The sequence below is a fragment of the Strix uralensis genome, chromosome 3 (genome assembly GCF_047716275.1).
Source record: "Strix uralensis isolate ZFMK-TIS-50842 chromosome 3, bStrUra1, whole genome shotgun sequence".
Classification (NCBI taxonomy): domain Eukaryota; kingdom Metazoa; phylum Chordata; class Aves; order Strigiformes; family Strigidae; genus Strix; species Strix uralensis.
Window position 1 is genome coordinate 53,240,469 of NC_133974.1, and position 19,163 is coordinate 53,259,631.

General features: G+C 42.4%; 1 protein-coding gene across 6 annotated transcripts in view; it reads right to left on the reverse strand.

Moving 5' to 3' along the window:
- FYN (FYN proto-oncogene, Src family tyrosine kinase) overlaps positions 1-19,163 on the reverse strand; it is a 136,460-nt gene that overhangs the window by 38,294 nt on the left and 79,003 nt on the right. For all 6 annotated transcript variants that reach the window (XM_074862314.1, XM_074862315.1, XM_074862317.1 and 3 more), the window contains 3 exons: positions 16,413-16,547; positions 913-1,170; positions 228-324 (listed from right to left, as the gene is read on the reverse strand). In XM_074862314.1, the coding sequence (XP_074718415.1) occupies positions 228-324; positions 913-1,159 (344 nt within the window). In that variant the 5' untranslated portion in view covers positions 1,160-1,170; positions 16,413-16,547. The remainder of the gene's footprint in view (positions 1-227; positions 325-912; positions 1,171-16,412; positions 16,548-19,163) is intronic.

Consider the following 19,163-nt stretch of genomic DNA (forward strand, 5'->3'; position numbering starts at 1 on the left):
GCTTATTTTTGAAGTAAAGCTGCATGTGGTTGAACGTTTTTTTTTTTCAATAGCAAAGCACTTTGCATAAGTTCACTAAATGCAAAGACGAGTAAGTAAGCACAGAGTAAAACCCCTTCATATCTTGAATATCAAATATTTTACTAATAATACAAGCAGACAAATATAATTGTCAACATTATAAGTTTAAAAATATTAAAAAGCATATTCCCAAGCCTAAAACTTACGAGCTGTTAAGTATTTGAAATTTTTCTCCTTTGTGAAAACTCAAGTCATCTTCTGTTCTTGCTTCATAGTCATAAAGCGCCACAAAAAGAGTTACACCTGAAGAAGAAGATAGGTGAGTTATACTCCATCACAAAAAACAGGAGGGAAAGGAGCCCCAAGAGATGAAGTGTCTAAGCCAAATGTAAACTACTCTGGTTGTTGAGGAACAAAATATGCTGAAGCCTCCTACTTTTTTGACAACTATTCTAATCCCTCTGCTTTTATGCAGACAGCGGGCATGCCACCTCCTTCACTCTGTACACTACATCAGTACACTTCTACATGGTGTAGGATCCCTAGTGGGCTACTCTTTGGTTTGGTACCCACACACAGTGTAGCATCCCAAACAGGCAATGGGGAGTTTGAAGAGAGAGTTTAGACATAGCCACGTCGAGTATTTCCATTCCCCAGTAGAGGGATGAGGCAGGCAGGCAGGCAGTCAAATTGGGCATGTATACATAATTTCTCACTCCCCAAGTGAACTGGCACTTGCAAGCTGAAGACCCAGCTCCACCCCCACTTCAATTCTTTGCGCTATTTCATGAAATAACTTCCCAAAAGCAGCATGCTGAGACAGTTGTGCCTCTGCTGCTATTATGTGATTGATACTCACTAAGAGCACTGAGAGAAGACTTTGAAACTCACCTGTTCCTCCTCTTGTACGCAGCGTCCCTGTATGAGAGGAGGAATTGACTCCACCGAACACAGTCAGTCCTTGGCCTCCTGTGGCATGGAAGTTGTTGTAGTTTGGGATTGAAGTCACACCAAAGCTAGGATAGTGCTGTGGAGTGGGATCTGTCCCATAGCGGTAGCCTGAGCTTTGAGTTAAACTGCCATCCCTCTCGTCAGTCAGTTTTGTTGCTTCTTTATCCTTACATTGCACACAGCCCATTATCTAAAATCCTAGGAGAGAAAGGAGAGGACAGGTGTTCATACGTTGATGCTCACCAGATCTCCCCAAAATCCACATATGAAGAGGATCAAATTAAGTTCACTGCTCAAAAGTTAAGTACTTCGAAAAAACCCCACAGTGGTTTAAATATAAACAGCAACACTGGGAAAAGCTCACACAAAATCTTCCTTCTAGTGGTTTCTCATCGCGGCCAGGAGAAGGAGGTCCTGACTGCTCTTAGGGTAGTGGCAGCTCTCTGCCCAGCCCTGCCAGGCAATGCCTTGCATAGAGGATGAAACCCCTCTCGCTCAGCCTTCACCAGGAGAGCACGACTGGCTGGCAATGGACTTGGCCAAAAACGTACAGCTGGAGGTGTTCAAGTCTGACTCTAAAACAGAGCGAGGCACTTAGCTCATGGTTCATGTTTGACAACTACACCAGCGCTGACTTCACCTAAAGGCAATACAACCTTTTTCCATTGCTGGAGCTGTGCGTGACAGGCAGAAAAGCAGACACAATGAGCTGATAGTTATTACAACCCAGGAAAGTAGGAGGGAGCTATCAGATGGCACAACTAAAACAAAAGGAAGCGCCCTTTTATGCAGTACTGAACTGAAGGGTAAAACCTGCTGGTAGCAGAAGGTGGGGCTGCCAAAAGTATACAAGAGTTAAGAAACTAGAGAAGGTCCCGGAAGAATTAACATGTCAAATGCAGAGCATCTCAAAGTCTGGATCCTGGACAGGAGGAAACAGAGGGTGGGCTTGGAAAAGGTTGCTCTAAGTTTTTTAATTCTTGTTCAGCACCCTCATGGGGCACTACCAGGGCCTGGGTTAATCTCTTAATTTTAGGTGCCTATGTATCTCTAGGTGGAGGGAGACAGAGTGTGATTCACCACACCTTAGAAGCAGCACTGCAAGGTTAGTCCTGTTACCTGGTATTGCTTTTCATCTGTGAGCTCTAACATTTTATAATCCATGTGCTGGTGTTACTGAACTCTCTCATATTGACTCGAGCTGAAACCAGACACAAACCCTGAGTTTCTGAAGCCAGGCGTGATGAATCTAGGGAATCAGATACTCATCTGGATGCACCCTTGATCTGAACTGGTATGGTGACTCATACATGTAACCTGGCACACAAACAACATACTCTAAACACTGGGGCTGCAAGAATAGCAGTGACAATAGAAGAAACTTTAAAAAATTAGTCTTACTAGACATACTTTGTCCAGAATATATAAACAGACAGGGAGAAAATGCAGACAAGAGAAAAAAAAGAGAAGTATAGCAAAACACACTTTCACCCTCCCATATTTCTTTTCACATTTCAGCCAATATCCGTCACTTAGGGTAAATAAAAAGCCTATTCTTTTTCAAATATCCTCATTTTTCTGTAGCTGCCAGGCTGGCTATTTTGTATGCCTTACCCCAACATCAGCACAGGAAATTGGTTTTGACAAACTCATGGGATTCAGAAAAAGCATATTCCTCCGCTGCTGATGCTTGAAAAATTATGCAGCAGCTCCCTGCTTGTCTGTGACAGTCCACAGTCTGGATACCTGCTTCCTAAATCTAAGCTGCTTAATTAAAAAAACCCCACCTCTGTTGATGGGTATTTTCTACCATTTGAAGATACCTGCAGTTATTCTACAAGCCTGTTCAGAAAAGCAAGCACCATTTTAATGTATTTCCCAGAGTTGTATTGCCTGCAGTTAGCACAGGTCTACCGTCTCTTGCTCTTAGCTTAACTTAAAGGTGCCCTTTTGCATTTCTTGATTTCCTTCAAGATACCACATCCACTCAGCAGAGTTCCCCCACTGAAACATTTAAGTCGCTTCACACAAACAGAAACAAGGACTCCTGACTCTCTCTGTACTTGCTGCAATGAGTGGCACGAGCTGGGACGCCCCTCAAGAGACTAAAGTGACAACAGGTCCAGGGAAAGGGCTTTGCAGCCTGGAGGCTGCAAAATACACCACTGCTGCTACTGCTGCGGCAGCCATGCTGGCCTCCAGCCTCTGCTCACCCTGGTACTTGGCTTGGTGCTGGAGGTACCATGCTGGGGCTCAAGGTTGTCCATCCCTGGAACCAGCAGTGACTCCAGGGGAGTCCACAGGCCAGCTTCGTATCAGCTGTGAAAAACCGATTGCGGAGATATCTCTGCTGCTTTTACCCATTTCAACAGCAGGATGGTCTGCCTCTGGAGACCCTCTGTTTGGAGATGTCATTCAGAGGTGAGGTTTTCCCAGCTCCTCTCAGAGCCAAGGAGCCCCAGGAGCAATGCCAGGGAGTGAAGCAGGACGACAGAGCGGGTGAGGGCTCCATGAGGTGACGGCTCATCTCCCTGCTACCAGCATGGGCAGAGCCCAGGGAGGCTTCAGGTGGTAAGGATGAGTCTGGGACTCACTGCTTGGACCCTGCTACACCTCTGTGAAAGCCTGCCTCTGGTGTGTGGAGAGCAAATATGGGCAGTGAGCAAATGCTGTGTGGGAGATGCCACGAGGGAAATCCCAGCTCAAGAGAAAGGGCAGAGAGAAGTGCCGACTGTCTGAACAGGGAAGAGTGACCCATTAAAACAGACTGGTTAAAAGGTGCAAGTGATGGAACATATGCTTATTCACCTCAAAATAGTTAAGTGATATTCAGGCGTTAGTACTTAAAGAAGAATCTCAGTAGCCTTTTTGTTGGCTTGAAAACTTACCTCCCTATGAAACTCTATTGCCTCCTCCCTTTACCCTCCTAGCTCTGTTTCTCCTCTTATTTTTCCCATGTGTTTTCACAGGAAAAAGTAGAAAAGCAAATGAAAGACTGACAGAAAAAAAGAGATGGGAAACATGAAATCTGGGAGAGCAGTGGGAGGAAAGGGGTTTTCTTGTGGCTCATTCACAAACGTTCAGCTGAGCAAGGAAAAAAATCTCCACTGAAATCTGGGAAGATTTTACATACCAATTTACAAGTGCTGCCAAGACAGCCCTACACAATTCATTTACACATTGATGAGGAAAAAGTTAAAACAACAAATCAGCTGCAAAAATAAAATTGTTCGAAGTATTCACTCTGGAAAAAAGTGAATAAACCAGGAGATGGTATACATATGTACTGGTAGTTTCAGAAAAATAATGGTTTGGGGTTTTCTTTTTATTAGGAATGATATGAATAGAAAACTATCGAATTGTCAGTTTCTTGATTTTTGTTTGATTTTTGCTCCCTTTATCTTTGCTGGCAACAGCAGCACACAGGGAAGGAGAATTTGATGCAAAGCGAATGACTGACAAAAAGGGCTTTTTCTTCACTTGCCCTCTCCCACTTTGTCACAGTGTCTAGACAATGTGAGTATAAAGACTGCTTGATTGTAGCCTCTTGTAAAATGTGACAGAGGGTGTTACATGCATGCATCTTTTCAAGCCAAGTCCCCGAAAGTTGTCTGTTCCTGGCTCAAAGAAACCAGCATCACAGGGAGTTGGATAAATGTGAGAGAATACATGTACACATGTACATGCTTAAAGTGATTTCAGCTAACTCAGGGGTTTCATAGACAATAAATATAAACTCCATTCAGCATTGGCCTTTGTGTCAGTGAATGGATTCCAAAAACTAATCTCCTTCAGTATCACAGAGCAGGCTTTTAATATCCGAAAGTCTCATCTCCCTGCATGTCAGCATTTGGAGCCGTGGAAGGCTGGAGTTATTCAGCCAGCTCTGAGATCACCAAACAAAATCTGGAGCTGTTTTACACTAAACTCTCTAGAGACGAGCACACAATGTTGTTCATCCAACATGCTGCACAACTTACAGTAAAGGAACAAGATTTTATTCATTTCCATTAGGAAAGGCAGCATTTCTCAGATGTGTGAGTTACGGGTCATGCAGCACTATCATAATTTGACACTGGTATTGTTAAAAGGTATGTAACTGGCCTAATTAAAATGAACTTTTCTAATGCAAGCAAGTTGAATTTATTTTAAAGTTGTGTTTTTATGGGCAATATAAAACATGTGTTTTCATGAAAACATAAAACATTTACATATTTTTTGAGATTTCCTTAGAGACAAATAAAAATAACCATTATGTTATTTGTCTGCTTTCTTGTCCTTGTTATATTTCTTGGACTCCAACATTTATACTGCAAGCAATCCACCATCAGCCTAACCAGAATAGTAGTTTCCTCCAACATGGTGAAAACATTATTTGACAAAGATATAAAATTAATTATATAATTATTAATTATTTATATAGCCATAGCACCTTAATTACTTTCAGTTAGGAAACTAAAGCTAAGCAGATGTTATTAACACTATTATTATTATTATTATCATCGTAAATCACCCTCCTTCAGTTTTTCTGTTGGTTCTTGATACAAAACGGAAACCAAGACTGAAACATCCACCAAAGCCACACATCCACTTTATTAACAGAAACAAAAGCAGTACTCTGTCAGCTAATCAAAGCCTATTTTAAAAGTAAAAGCTCCAACACGTGATATCTGAAAAGCAAAAAGTTTTGAGAAGCTTTTGCTTAGTCTAGCTTCTGCTGTTGTAAGCCATCAGGAAAAGATGGATGGGAGGAAGATGGTGTAAATTCACTCCTTCAGAGCATCAGAAGTTTTTCCATAAGATTTGGCAACTTGCAGCTGAAACTCTGAATTATGGTTACCTCTTCAGAACCTGCTTTTTTGAGTGCTGTAGGAGGTCTTTAAAATGTCTGAGAGAGGGGCAGAGGGAGATTCAGGGAAACACCTGTCTATTCTGCACCCTTCTATCCATTCCATGGCCTCTGTTCTCCAACCCCTTGTGTAGGAAAGGAGACCACCATGGCAGAGGGCTCCAACCTACTGAAGAGACATGGAGCAGGTTCAGACCCAGCAGGGCACATTCTCCTTCCTCTTGGATTTCTCTGGAATGAAATCTGATGGTATATTTTTAGGACAACTTCTTTCAGTGAAAGACATGAAAGGGAAAGGCTGGATGACTGGTAACTGTCAACTGTCTTTTTCTGACCAAATCTTACAAATCTTGTCTGGAAAGCACCAGCAGGAAAGCTGAGTTAAAACCCAGTTATGTTAAAAGGGAATCAGAAGAACAAAATCCTTGGCTTTTATTCAGTCTCTGTGGTGAACATGCTTGTTAATCAGACCAAGGGTTGCAGGCAGCATGGCTGTGAAAAGTATATTCTCTATGGGATATCTTCTTGGTGTTTTATGTTTTGCTGAAAGCACCACAGAAGTATCAGTCTGTGACATCAAATAAGCCAAATTTCATGAGCTACACTAGGATTTAATATTCAAAATGCCATTCTGAGATACCGTGAAGATGCAAGAAGGACAGAAAAGGCTTTCCAAGAATAAGAACTACAAGAATTTTTAAAAGACACTTTAGTTTGCTGTGGAATGCCTCCTGCAGGCTAGATAGGAGGAATAATCAACACAGAAATATACCCTGAAGTTGAAATGTCCTACTTTCCATGCCACCATTAGTAGCTCCCTAGAGAGAAACTGATGGAGCACATATTTTGAAACACAAGCCTGAGACACATTAAAACCCCCCAATTTTCAGAAAGGTCTTGCTCACCCACTTTGACTACCACAAGTTGTTCGGAAGGCATTCCAAATTGGGCAACAAATAGGCACTTAAAACTAGTCCTATGTAGGTCAGTAATTCTCATGCTATCTGCTTGACGACCTCTCTTTCACTTACATTTATGCTGATGGGAGCATTTTGGATTTCCAGAATTAATTCTGTGTTAGCTTCAAGCCAACTCAAATTAAACAGATGGAATAAAATAGCAACACTTGTTGCATTATTTTTGTTTTTATCTAGTAACTCCAGGACCTTTTAGAGGACTGTCTTCACTTCAGCTTGACCAGTGATTCCACAGTTTTTAGTGATCATAAAGCAGGTCAGAAAGATACAACAAATACTTTAAAATAATTCAAACTCTTGGGTGTTATTCATTATTTCTCAGGCTTGTGGGTTGTGGGTTACTATATATATACATATAATTTTTATACTAATGGCCCGATCTAGAAAGAAAAGAATTTTACTGCAATGTGATAGATCTGGTTCAGCCTTGAAAGAGGCTGGAAACTGGGGATTTGGTAGAATGCCTGCAAATCTACATGTGCACCACACCTGTCATACTGCATTAGAAAGTGTAAATTGGAGAAGATGCAGTACTACCACTGGATGTCCTGTGACTGTTAAAGATATGCAGAAAATCTCACATACACAATGAGGTATTCCTGGACAAAAGGCCAGAAACACCAGGGCAAAACTTCAAGTCAAGTATGCATCAGGATCAATGACTGCATTGAAACAGCATTTTCATGAGAAAAACAGCACTGAAAAATGCCTGGGCTGCATTCATTTGATTTTTGAAGAAAGTCCTTTAATACTTCACTCCCAGATTCTGCTTTAGTGGCTGAAAAGAAAAATCTCAGCAGTTAAATTGCTTGTTTGTCTGCAGCAGTCTAAAGTCAGGCCACTGCCCTGTGTCAGTGGACATCCATGGCTGGAGGATTAGGAAGAGCAGTCTTAGATGAGCTCCTGCTGCCATACTGCTCTGGCTCAAAGCAAATGCCTTTTACAGTGCTGTAGTGCTCTTACTATTGTTTCTTGCCAGCATAAAGTTGCTTTAGAAGTCTTCTACAGTGGTGGCAGAAGGGATTCAGGAAAAGGAGCAGCTCGTGCTGCCATGAGAAGAACAGACCCTGCAAGGAGCTTTGAAGTGCCATATTTTGCCCTGCTGTTCCTCCCCATTTACGGAGTGACTGGGGACGCAGCCCTGGAAATGACAGCTTCCTGACACTACAGACGATGTTTAAGTTGTAACACATGTCTGCAAAGTATAGCGCTGTGCTTGCCTTCCCTCTTTTTCCCCTTTGGGACCTGAACTAAAAGTCAGTTATGAAAGATGAAGATTTGGGCTTCTTCCCACCCATTTAATTTCAGCCAGCCTCAGAGGCCAGGACTGGTGAAGGGAAGGTGTGTGTTGAAGGATTTCATTGAACTGCAACCAGACCCTTGGCTTCTGCCAGAGGTTGTGAGCACATCTGTCCATGGGGCAGGGCGGGTGGCCACTGAATGCCAGGAAGAAAGAGCGATGAATGTCTTGACAAACAGATCCATTGTCCTGCTGGTGGGGTATTGTCCCTCTCCAGCAAGAGATTTATTACAATCTAAACATATTTATTATCTATATATTTGTACAATCTATTTATGACAAGCTAGAGAGGAAGAAGGAAGTCAGTGTTTCACCCAGGCAGGAAGGACAATAACCATGTCCACGTGTGGTGCTTGTTTGAGGGACAGTTGTGGTGGGACTGGCTGGGAGCTGGCTGGTGGGGAGGTCACCTAACAAGGCCACAAGAAGATGCATTAGCAAATGCAGGTGTTCAAGCAGCTGTAATCAAAAGCTCCCCAGTGCAACTGATGCAAGAAGAGGAGACAAACACTCCAAACTGCCCACAAAAGGACACGTTGCCACCCTTTTGGTTTTCTGCAGCTTCTTTGCCAGCCGAGTCTGTGACAGTTATGGCCTCATCTTTTTAAAAAAACAGTGAATTCTTTTTCACTCTCTGTGATACATCCCTTTCAACAAAACCAAACCAGAACAAAACATAAGAAATGATTAAAGCAGAGTCTCACCCTGCAATCTCTTAAAGTAACAGTAACTGAGTTAATGCCTTGTACTGTCTCAGGGCTTTTATTACTTTAAAAAAAAGATGCCCTAGAAAAATGCAGCACAGGAAGATCAGTGTTTTTTTCTTTTTCCACCAACATCCAGACTTCACTTGTAATCTAAAAGGAAGAAGCTTACATATAACTAATGTGAGAAGGAAGGCCTGCAGGTTTTACATTCATAAACTGAAGACCAAGTCAGACTCAAAACTGCACTTAGGATTTCTTTCTTTTTTTTGTGTGCTTAAAGTGAGTTAAAGGAAGCTTTGAAATTAACAGCTAAAGGCAGCAGCTACACACAGTAAACACACTGCTTGCTCTACAGTTAAACCCCCCCAAAGGATGGGTCTATCCTTGGTTCTGAGTAACACACGTAAATTCGATAGCATGATTTCAAGCTACATTCCGCCTTCATCATGCTGCTTGTGGTAACTCTATTCACAAGCAGAGAGAAGTGGGTGGATGGTCTGCATAAGCATTTTGAGCTAATGCACCTAAATTTTAAAGTGTCTTTTAAATATATAAATTAGAAAACCTGTATCAAGAGAACAACTGCTGCAAATGCTAGAATCATTTTATCTTGTAAAAAGAAGTGAAACAGTGTCTCCACTGATTTCCTCTTTCTTTTCCTCCGTTAAGAGAACAGAAAGATGATTGCAGGTTGATTCACACTGTTCTGATTTTTTTCTTTCAATTCTTATTTTTAGAATCTACCCAGGATTAATGGGTGTTCATCTGAACCACACTATGGGAGCGGCATGGAGCAGAATGCAAAATGTGAATCAGGATGGGCAGGGAAGGAAGGGGGGGAAAGGGGAGGGGAGAGGCATAGAAGTCCTACCTGCTTGTTTCTTTGGAGTATGTAAGAGGCATAGAGAAAGATTTTCTCTCAAGAAACCCCATTGCTCCCTCCCCACCCTCCTTTGTCTATGCACAAATGAAACTAACCTCTTCTCTGCCTTGTCTGATTTCTGGTGACAGAAGAATTTGGAGGATGTGACAGAAAGGAAATGGGAGCAAGCTGAGTCTCAAATCAGGAGATGATTTACTTTGAGACCATTCCTGGCACTGTTCCCTCCTGAAGGGGCTCTCGTTTCACCTAGGTTGCTACTGCTAATATTTCAGAAGTGTTATTTGAATTCCTTATTTGTCCAGTTATACTGGGGAAAAAAGTACTCTCCTTCCTAAATAGGAGCAAAAATTTGCCTGTGGCCAGCTCACAAAGAAATCCCCAGTCTTCTCACCATTACTGCAGCTGGCTTCAGCTACAACAGCAAAGATGCTTACAGGTAGAGACCCCAGACAAGGTGGCAACCACATGGTGACAAAGGCCAGTGAGCAACCAGAGTCCTGAAGGTACTGACTACATCAGTAATGGGAAGACACAAAAACTCTGCGTACGCTTACACACACACAAAAAGTGCTACTAGTGAGACCTGTTTTCTCAACCCTAGCTGTTGCCACTGTGGTTTCAGTGTATAACAGCTTACTTCTGTATGAGAGCTTAGATATGTGTACTGGGTCTGGATGGGGTTAAGTTTCTTCATAGCAGTCCGAACCCTGCTGTGCTTCAGATCTGTGACCAAAGCAGTGTTGATAACACACCCATGTTTTAGCTATTGCTGAGCAGTGCTTGCACAGAGTCAAGACCTTCTTTGTTTCTCACTCTGCCCCCACAGTGAGTAGGCTGGGGTTGGGCAAGAGATTGGGAGAGGACACAGCTGGGACAGATGACCCTAATTGACCAAAGGGATATTCCACAGTATATGATGTCGTGCTCAGCAATAAAAGCTGAGTGTTTTGAAAGTAGCCATTGCTTGGAGACTGGCTGAGCATCAGTTTGCTGGTGGAAGGTGGTGAGTGCCTTTGCATCACTTGTTTTCTTTTTACTTCCTTTGTTTATTAAACTGATTTTTATCTCAACCTCTCTTGCTTTTGCCCTTCCGATTCTCTACCCCATTCTGCTGGGGAGCAGTGAGTGAGTGACTGGGTGGGGGCTTAGCTGCTGGCTGGGGTCAACCCACCACAGTGAGTAATATGTAAGTGATGTTCTTGGTCTGAAAAATAACTTCAGAGGTACACAAGTTAAGCCGTGTTAACCAGACAGGCAAGAATTGAGGTACTGCCTGGAGATGAATTTGTTGTGATTACAAAGATGACACATTACCATCTAGTCCATTTTTAGCAGAGATTTTGAAATCTGGAAAACAAGAGAGTGGGAGGCTGAGATGGTAGTGAAAAACACCCTGGACAATGGGATGTGGAAGGAGACAGGTCCTAACTTGCATTCTCTCTTACAGAAGAGTGACAGCGTTGATGAATACAGTCCAATCACGAGGCCACTAAGACCAGCGATTCTCAACTCTGTTTTGCCAACTAACCTACAAACTGAAGCTCCCCATATTCTACAATCCTGTGGCTTCCTCTGTGCCACCAGGGATGTTTTCTAGGAAGTCTATGGTCAGTCTCTCCTTCCTTTAAACCACACACAGTGCCTATCGCCAAAAAGCTCGGAAATGCCCCTAGAAACAGAGATAACCTACCCAAAGCTGAATGGGGCAATTGGCAGAGCAAAGCAAAGAGGTGAGTAACAGGAGGGGAATCAAGGCAGAATCCACAAGAATGGGAGGAAAAAGAGAAGCTACTGTCCCCTTCCTTGGCTTCTGCTGAGGACCAGTGACCCACAGCAAAGCCCCTCTGCCTCCTCCAAAGGTGGATTAATACTACTCAGCTCAGAGTGGACCCTGCAACGCCCAATGCCCAACAAGGTTGCCTACATCCCACTGCTATGTCAGGGAACTCTAGGAGGTAGTACCAAAACTGATACATGTGGACCTATGCCCCCAAAGGCCTGTTTCTCTCTGTCTCTGTCTTTCTTTCTGTCTCCTTCTCACTCTGTCTCTTTAAAAGATACCAGCATTCAAGATACCAGCAGCAGTAACAGAGGAACACAGAACAACAATGCTGGACAGATGCTTTCTCTCCTCAATGTATTGTCCTCTTTGTCTTTGCATTAGTGTATATGGTTGTAGGACTGATAAGTTTTCCTTTTTGGTGATTAATCCCACAGCCTGCCCTGACTCTTAGATGGCTGCACTACTTGAATTGGAACGTCACAGTCTGGAGGAGAATGAGACAACAAGAAACATGGGAGAACATCACAGGTGCTTCAAGAGTTGGAACTTGGAGTTTAAAAAAAAGGTGATGGTGAGGAAAACCATGAGGGAAGGACCCTTCTGCTACACAAAGAAGATGGGGCTTAAAAAGCGATCAGATGCCAGCTAAGGGCCATGAAAAATAGATTCTGCTGGGTTAGCGAGCATTTTCCAAAGGAAGCCAGCAAACAGCTAGAGGGTCCTTCTACATTGATCAAAATGCAGAATGGGTAGTTAGGCGTTGGAATGGGCTCCCTAGGGCAGTGGTGGAGTCCCCATCCCTGGAGGTGTTTAAGAGTCGGGTTGACATAGCGCTTAGGGATATGGTGTAGTTGGGAACTGTCAGTGCTAGGTTAATGGTTGGACTAGATGATCTTCAAGGTCCTTTCCAACCTAGATGATTCTGTGATTCTGTGATTCTGTGAAAATACCTAAGTATCACTAAGCATATGGTAGATCTATTTTTAAGCTTTATGTCTACATCTGAGGGCAAGTAGAAGAGATAATTTGATTTCATCATGAACCTGAGGTCATTACACATACTGCTCAGTGAATGATTTGCAAGGGATGGTCATGTGTAGTGACTCTAAGATACAGGTCCATAACCTGGTCCTTTAGCTTAAAGCTACTTCAATCTCCTTAGCACAGCTATAGGAGGTTCTACTTTAATCCTTCATGGCCTAAGCAGGAAATCATGTTGAAATAATGGACTGAATGGAAGCTGTGGATATTTAGGCTAGGTGTCAGGGAAGAAAGTCCTTTCTATTGGCAAGGACAGCAAAACAACCTGGAATAGATTGACTAAGGCAGTGTGAAAGCTAAACAAGTATGTGCCAGGGACAGCACTGCCTCTGGTTAGAAGGATGGATGAGTCTCTTTCAGTCGTTTTCTATTACTCAATGAGTGACCAAAACAGTGGATGCAAACACTTTTTAATAGCCCCTCCCCTCAAGCCAGAGGAACTGTGATTTCTTTATTTCTCTTGCTCCCTCTTTCATTCTTTCTCAAGGTTCATACACTTAGGAGAAGAAACTGTACTTTAAAACTGGCCTGTGAATGAATGTACATTTGCAAAGCTCTAAAAACCTACCCGAAGATCCTGTTAATCACACAGAACAGAGTGTGGAAGTTTGCCCAGTTGGACATTTTCTTAACCTAGCACGCAGGATTATCTGCAGTGGTGCTCCTTAATTGGTAATCCAGAGAGCACTGGGGGCCATATATCATCAGGTGGTCTACAAGCCCACAGCACACACATGACCAAGCAAATACATATCCACGGGATGCTGTGGCAACATTTTGGTGGTGTTTGAGCTCTCCCTCACACTGCCTGCACGCCCTCCCCAGTTTAGCTCTCTGAGCAAGAGCAGTTGAAAAGCACTGACCCAAAGTGCCCCTGAGGATGGCTCCAACCATCCTCATCAGCAGAATGAAAAGAGCAGTGCGTGAGGAAGAGGCAGTCAACAGAGTTTCTCTGTTTCTTCGTATTTAAGACACAAAAGAGAAGTGCAGGACTGGATGGTAATCAGGATCAGACAGGCAGGGTTTCACCCGAGGTGACCATTTTGTGATACACCTTGTGGACTACACAACTGTTGACAATTCAGGAGATCTGGACACCCTGTCTGGACTTCCTTCCTGTTTCCTCACACAAAGACACAAAACCAAAGGCTGATGAAGTTAACAACTAGGTGAACAGCACAGAGGACAGACGTCAGATTTGTGTATCTTGACAGGAAACGAATGCATACTCTGTAAGCCAGGCTGGCTGGGCGAGTCAGCTTAAACAACAAACCAACAGCACATTCTGCACAAATCCATGATATCAAGAACAATATATCATGATATCCATGATATCATTAACCAAAGCAATGGCTGTAAGAAGACGACCTTTTTCAGTCGCCTATATGCTAATTACAAGTGTCTGAAAAAATGGATAAATCCTCTGCCTGCAGAGTAGCAATGCAAAGTAACACTCCTTAAAAAATAATAGCTACATTTATATCATTAGAATATTAAAATAAACAGTTGTAGCCAATTTAAGAAGTCCAAATGGAAGAGGGGAGTTCACAGGCCCTATATTATAGCCAATTTAAGAAGTCCAAATGGAAGAGGGGAGCTCACAGGCCCTATATGTCACAAATGATGTCTGTCCGAATGACTGACAACATGGAAGTAAGTAAGTAATCTTGGATATTTATGAATTAAGATAGACCCAAGGTGGGATATTAGTTGGTATCTGTTACAGATCATTGAAATCACTACAGAGCACAGGATGACGAGCTTCTTCAACACCTATATACAACAAGAATAAAAAAACCCCTGTGTTGTTTATGCTGGAGACCTTATGTCATTCGCACTAAAACATGCCTGTACTTTCCAAAAGGCTACAAATGACAAGTTACTAACTCTTAATTTAAAGGAAAGATCACTCTTCCTAACCCCGTGAACTAAAGCTCTTGCCAATTAGCTAAATGAGTCATACACAATATAGGCCTTGCAGCATCAAAGGGAATGGAGAATTCAGGACCACAATGTGAAGAGCTTGTGGGGTGTTGCTAAACTTCACTGCACACAGGTAAACCCCACAGTGGTCACCCCACCACGCCACATGCAGCAGGACCAGCTGACTTGCTCCCTGCCCCAGCCAGGGACAGCAACAGGCAGGAGCTGCGGTGCCGGCACAAGCACAACTTACCGCTGGTCATATGATGTAGCTACACCTGAGCTGCTTGTGAGTCATATGAGGTTTAGCAGAGGAGCCAGACAATCCCTGCTCTAGATTTTGTCTCAGTAAGGAGGAAATGATCACAAACCAGAAAGAAGGTTACTGGTTGTTTAGACTGAAAAGGACCAACACTTTCTGTGAAAATAACTAATGCTGTCTGTGATCAAATCCAGACTAGTAAAATTATATGCAATATATGAACATACGCTCTTCATATATACATAAGCTAAAATCATAGTGTATGCTTTCTGAGCGGCAATTTCACATAACTATAGTGAACAGGAGTCAAATCAGGCTGAAGACAGAACGTACAGAAAGTTGCTGCCATCTGTAAATGGTTTAAGACATTTCTTAAATGCCTACAATGTTACAACCATGAAAAGAAGACAGCTAGATAAAAATAACACACAAAGAAGAAACCCAACAGCTGGGTTTACCAGGGAAGTGAAAAAACATAAAATGTTATATACAAAACCAACACATGAAGGGGGAAAGGGGAAAAGATAATAATGAGTAAAAAAGCTAAAATAAAGATTATACAGAGGAAGCAAGAAGATACTGGGAAAAATTAAGGCAGATAGAATCAGATACATAATTTCTTATTTTTCTAAGCAGATTATAAAAGATGAATCCTGAACAATAAAAGTGGTAGAATTGTTCATAACAATACAGCAGCAGCAGAAGTTATTCAATAAGTATTTCTGATTAGCACACAGGTAAAAGGCTGGACGATCTGTTTATGATGATGAAATAACTTCCCATCACAGCAGCCCCTGGAGAGGGGACACTAAGCAGCAGATACACGATTATAGGTGTTTCAGATTAGTTTCTAGAAACAAACTTGTCTCAGAAGGTTTCAGAGACCTAGCCTTAGAGCTGCTCCTGCTGCATCTAAAGCAGTTCTAGGCCCCTGGGAAAGGACCAGGGGCAAGAGGAAGGCTCATGCTGGGCCACTGTTTAAGAAGGGTAAAAAGTGATTACAGGCCAGTTGGCTGAGTTTCCACTATTTTGCACAGGATAGAACAACCAACATAGGACTCAATTAATAAAATCTTAAAAAAAAAAGCTCTAGAATTAAAGCCAATCAACTTGTCTTTAAGGGAAACAGGTCCTGTCAAACTAATCTGATATCATTTCTTGCAAAATTACAAGTTCACTTGACAAAGTCAGCATTGTTGACAGTATTACAAGTCTAAATTATTTGACTTGTTCTGTAGAATATCTTTAAGAAGAAACAATGCTTTGAAGCTTGTATGGAGTGTCTCCATCTGTACATGGAGAGCAGGACTCCATAGGTGGACAGCACTGTATGGGGTCAGGCAAAAATCTCAAACATATTTTATACTGAAGACACTTCTGAGTCCACAGTCAAATGTATTAAAAAGTTGATAAATGAAGGAAGCCAAAGCGTAACTGTAAATGGGAAACTATTTATTAGCAAACAGATGGGTTCCTATTTGGTTCCTACTGGTGATCATCCCTTCACTATTTAATAGCCTTATCAGTGACCTGGATTAAAGTTAAGTCATTATGGTCAGATACAAGACTGGGCGCAGCAAAAAACAAATAATGAAAGGACAAGCCTGACACAGAGCAACTGGGGCCTGTAGAAAGATGGGAGAAACCAGTTTAGGTGTTAATATGGTCAAGTGCAGAATCACCTTATCAGAATAAATAATACAGGCTGTACTTACACAATGAGAGGGAGAGAGAGGACTCTATCCTCCAAAGCAGAGACTGAATATGAGACCGGGGGTCCTGGGAGGCAATCAGCTCGACATGAATTCCCCACGCAAGGCTGTGGCCAAAAGGGCTGATGCGAACCTCAGCTGTACAAACAAATGAAAATCAAAAGATGAGTAGGTAGGTTACAGTGACGCTGTATTTGGCTCTTGTTCTTCTGCTCATGAATAGTGTATCAGGTTCTGTTGCTCCATTTTTCAAATAAAGTGTTGGAAAAATTGGAAGAGTGTTCAGGGAAGAGAGATTAAAGAACTGAAAACACTGGGTAGCAGAAGGCTTTGTTAAAAACAGAAAGCTTAACAGGAATTTTGTTATTTTGTTCACAGTACAGGAGTATTCATACAGGGAATACATTTGACAACAGTGGGCTCTAATCTAGCAAAGGTGGAAAACACATTGGAACTGGAAACTAATCCAATCCAGACTGTGAACAGGCAATTTTGTTTTGCTTTTTCAGCAATGATCTGTTATGGACAATTAACCAGTAATTAACCCTTTGCACCCCAGGTTGTGATGTACTGTCCATCTCTGCAAAGTTGTGAAAATAACTGTGCTTGATTTAAAAAGGATGCACATCATGCACCTTGGGTTATTAGGCATGAAGCAGGAGCTCCTGCATAAAGCTGGAGGTTGGGTGAGTGGTCACCGCATCAGACAGTGCTTTTTGTTTCCATTAAGAAACACTCCTTTCCCTCTCAGGGTAGTAATCCTGGCAGCCTTCCTGCTCAGAGCCTACAAAATATATCCAGGGGAAACCCCAACCTTTTGGGGCTGAGGTGCCATTTAAGGATGGATGACACCCAACTGTCCATCTTCTGCAGGATCTGCAGGCAGCCGTCTCTGAATTCCAGCACCTGGCTCCACACAAAATTCACACTGAGATGCCAAGGAAACAACTTTTAGGAAACCAGTGGGGGTTATTACAGTTCTGACAGTGAGAGACTACCTGCGACTCCTTGCTTCAGCAGTTCATTTAATCTTCTGCCTGCTGCTAGGATCTCATCCCAGGGATCTGCCTGGGATCCCATTCCAGGATCCCCCAGCCACAGAAGGTGACCTTAATGGATCAGGCTGAGGGAAGAGTCCTCCATACCGCACAGATATTCACCCTCCCAATTTCACCCTTTTGGGATGAACTGATAGACTAGCTACCTTCGTCAGGAAAACAAGTTAGTGCCTTTAAGTGGGGTGAGTGGCTGTAAGCACTGCTCCCGCAGGCACCTCCCAGCTCACTTGGGATATCCACATGTCTTCTCCTTCCCCTTCACCCTGTTGAGGGAACCGGGTGCTGCCAAGAAAGCTTTTGGCTCTGCATCCCAAGGATGGGGTCTAGAAGGTGGGCTCCTAAGGACCACGTGCTCAGCAGGGGGCCCTGGTTACTGAATTTGCTTCATCCCGCAGCCTGCCAATATTTAAGTTTGGTGGTTTTTAAGGATGCAGTGCAAGCTTTTGTCCATGCTGTCTGCCTTAACCTGGGCCTTTGGCCAGAGAGTATTAATCCTGTCAATGTGCAGGAGTGAGGAAGGCTGGGGAGTGTTTGATTTGTGCCAGTGGCTGGCATCAGCTCATTTTAAGCTTCTGGAATGACTGAGTGCTGCAGTGTAAATTCTGCAAATAAAACAGATAAAATAATCTCAACTACTTGTGCTCAGCATTGGTTCACATACAGCACTCCAGAAATTTAGAAGGCATTATTTCATACAAACATTTAATTATATTTAATTATGATTCTACAGATATTTTTCTGTTCAACAGGTGGGAAAAAAATGTGTTTTTCAAACTTTCAGTCACTTTCAGTAAGTGATGCCCACTAAAACACAGCATACATAGCATAGTAAAATTTCAGTGCTATGTTACAAACATAAAAGAAATATCCCATCTTAAGTAAACTACTGTATTACAAAACTTCTGCAGAGTAAACTAAAGCAAGAAAGCTTGTGAAAATTTAGGGAGGAAAAGGCATGTCCAAATGTGGGGTATATATATGTATATAGACACACACAGATATGTGCACATGCGTTCAGACACACACCTCCACCTGGTCTTTGCTATACTTGGTCTTCCTATCAACAGATCCCAAGATTCAAAACTATGATTGGCAACTCTTTAGTCACTAAAAGAGCAAAAGTTTTGGGAAAGCTGATCAAGAGTGAGCTTTCAGAGCTACTAATAAAAGATGAATCAGAGCCTGCTAAAATACAGTTTGAATTCTTCATTTTTGTATCTCAATACTTTCTGTCCTCCTGGATGCATTTTTCTCCCTCTTCCTCTGGCACAACCCCAGCTACATCCTACAGCATTAGGATGTTTTGTTAAGCACATGTGCAACTGTGTTTTTAAGCCTTGTAAAGGCTTGCTTATACCAAAAGATGTACCATTACAAAGTTCACATAGGCTAGACTCCACAAATTTATTTTTACAGATGAAGTAACTGTGGTAATCTTCCTAAACATAAATGAAACAAATAGCTTTAATATGTGGATTTAAAAAATCTTTCTGAAATATTAAGAAATAAGTCAGATGTGAGGCTTGTCCTTTTACTCCAGACACACAGAGAAAGAATTAAATGGAGAATGCGAGACTAGCCATCCCATCTGCCTTTGTAAGTCACCCAGACCAGACGCAGAAATGCTATGGAAGTTAATGCAATGAACCCCAGAAGTGTCACTTTCACAAATCTCAAGAGGCATCATTGACCCAAG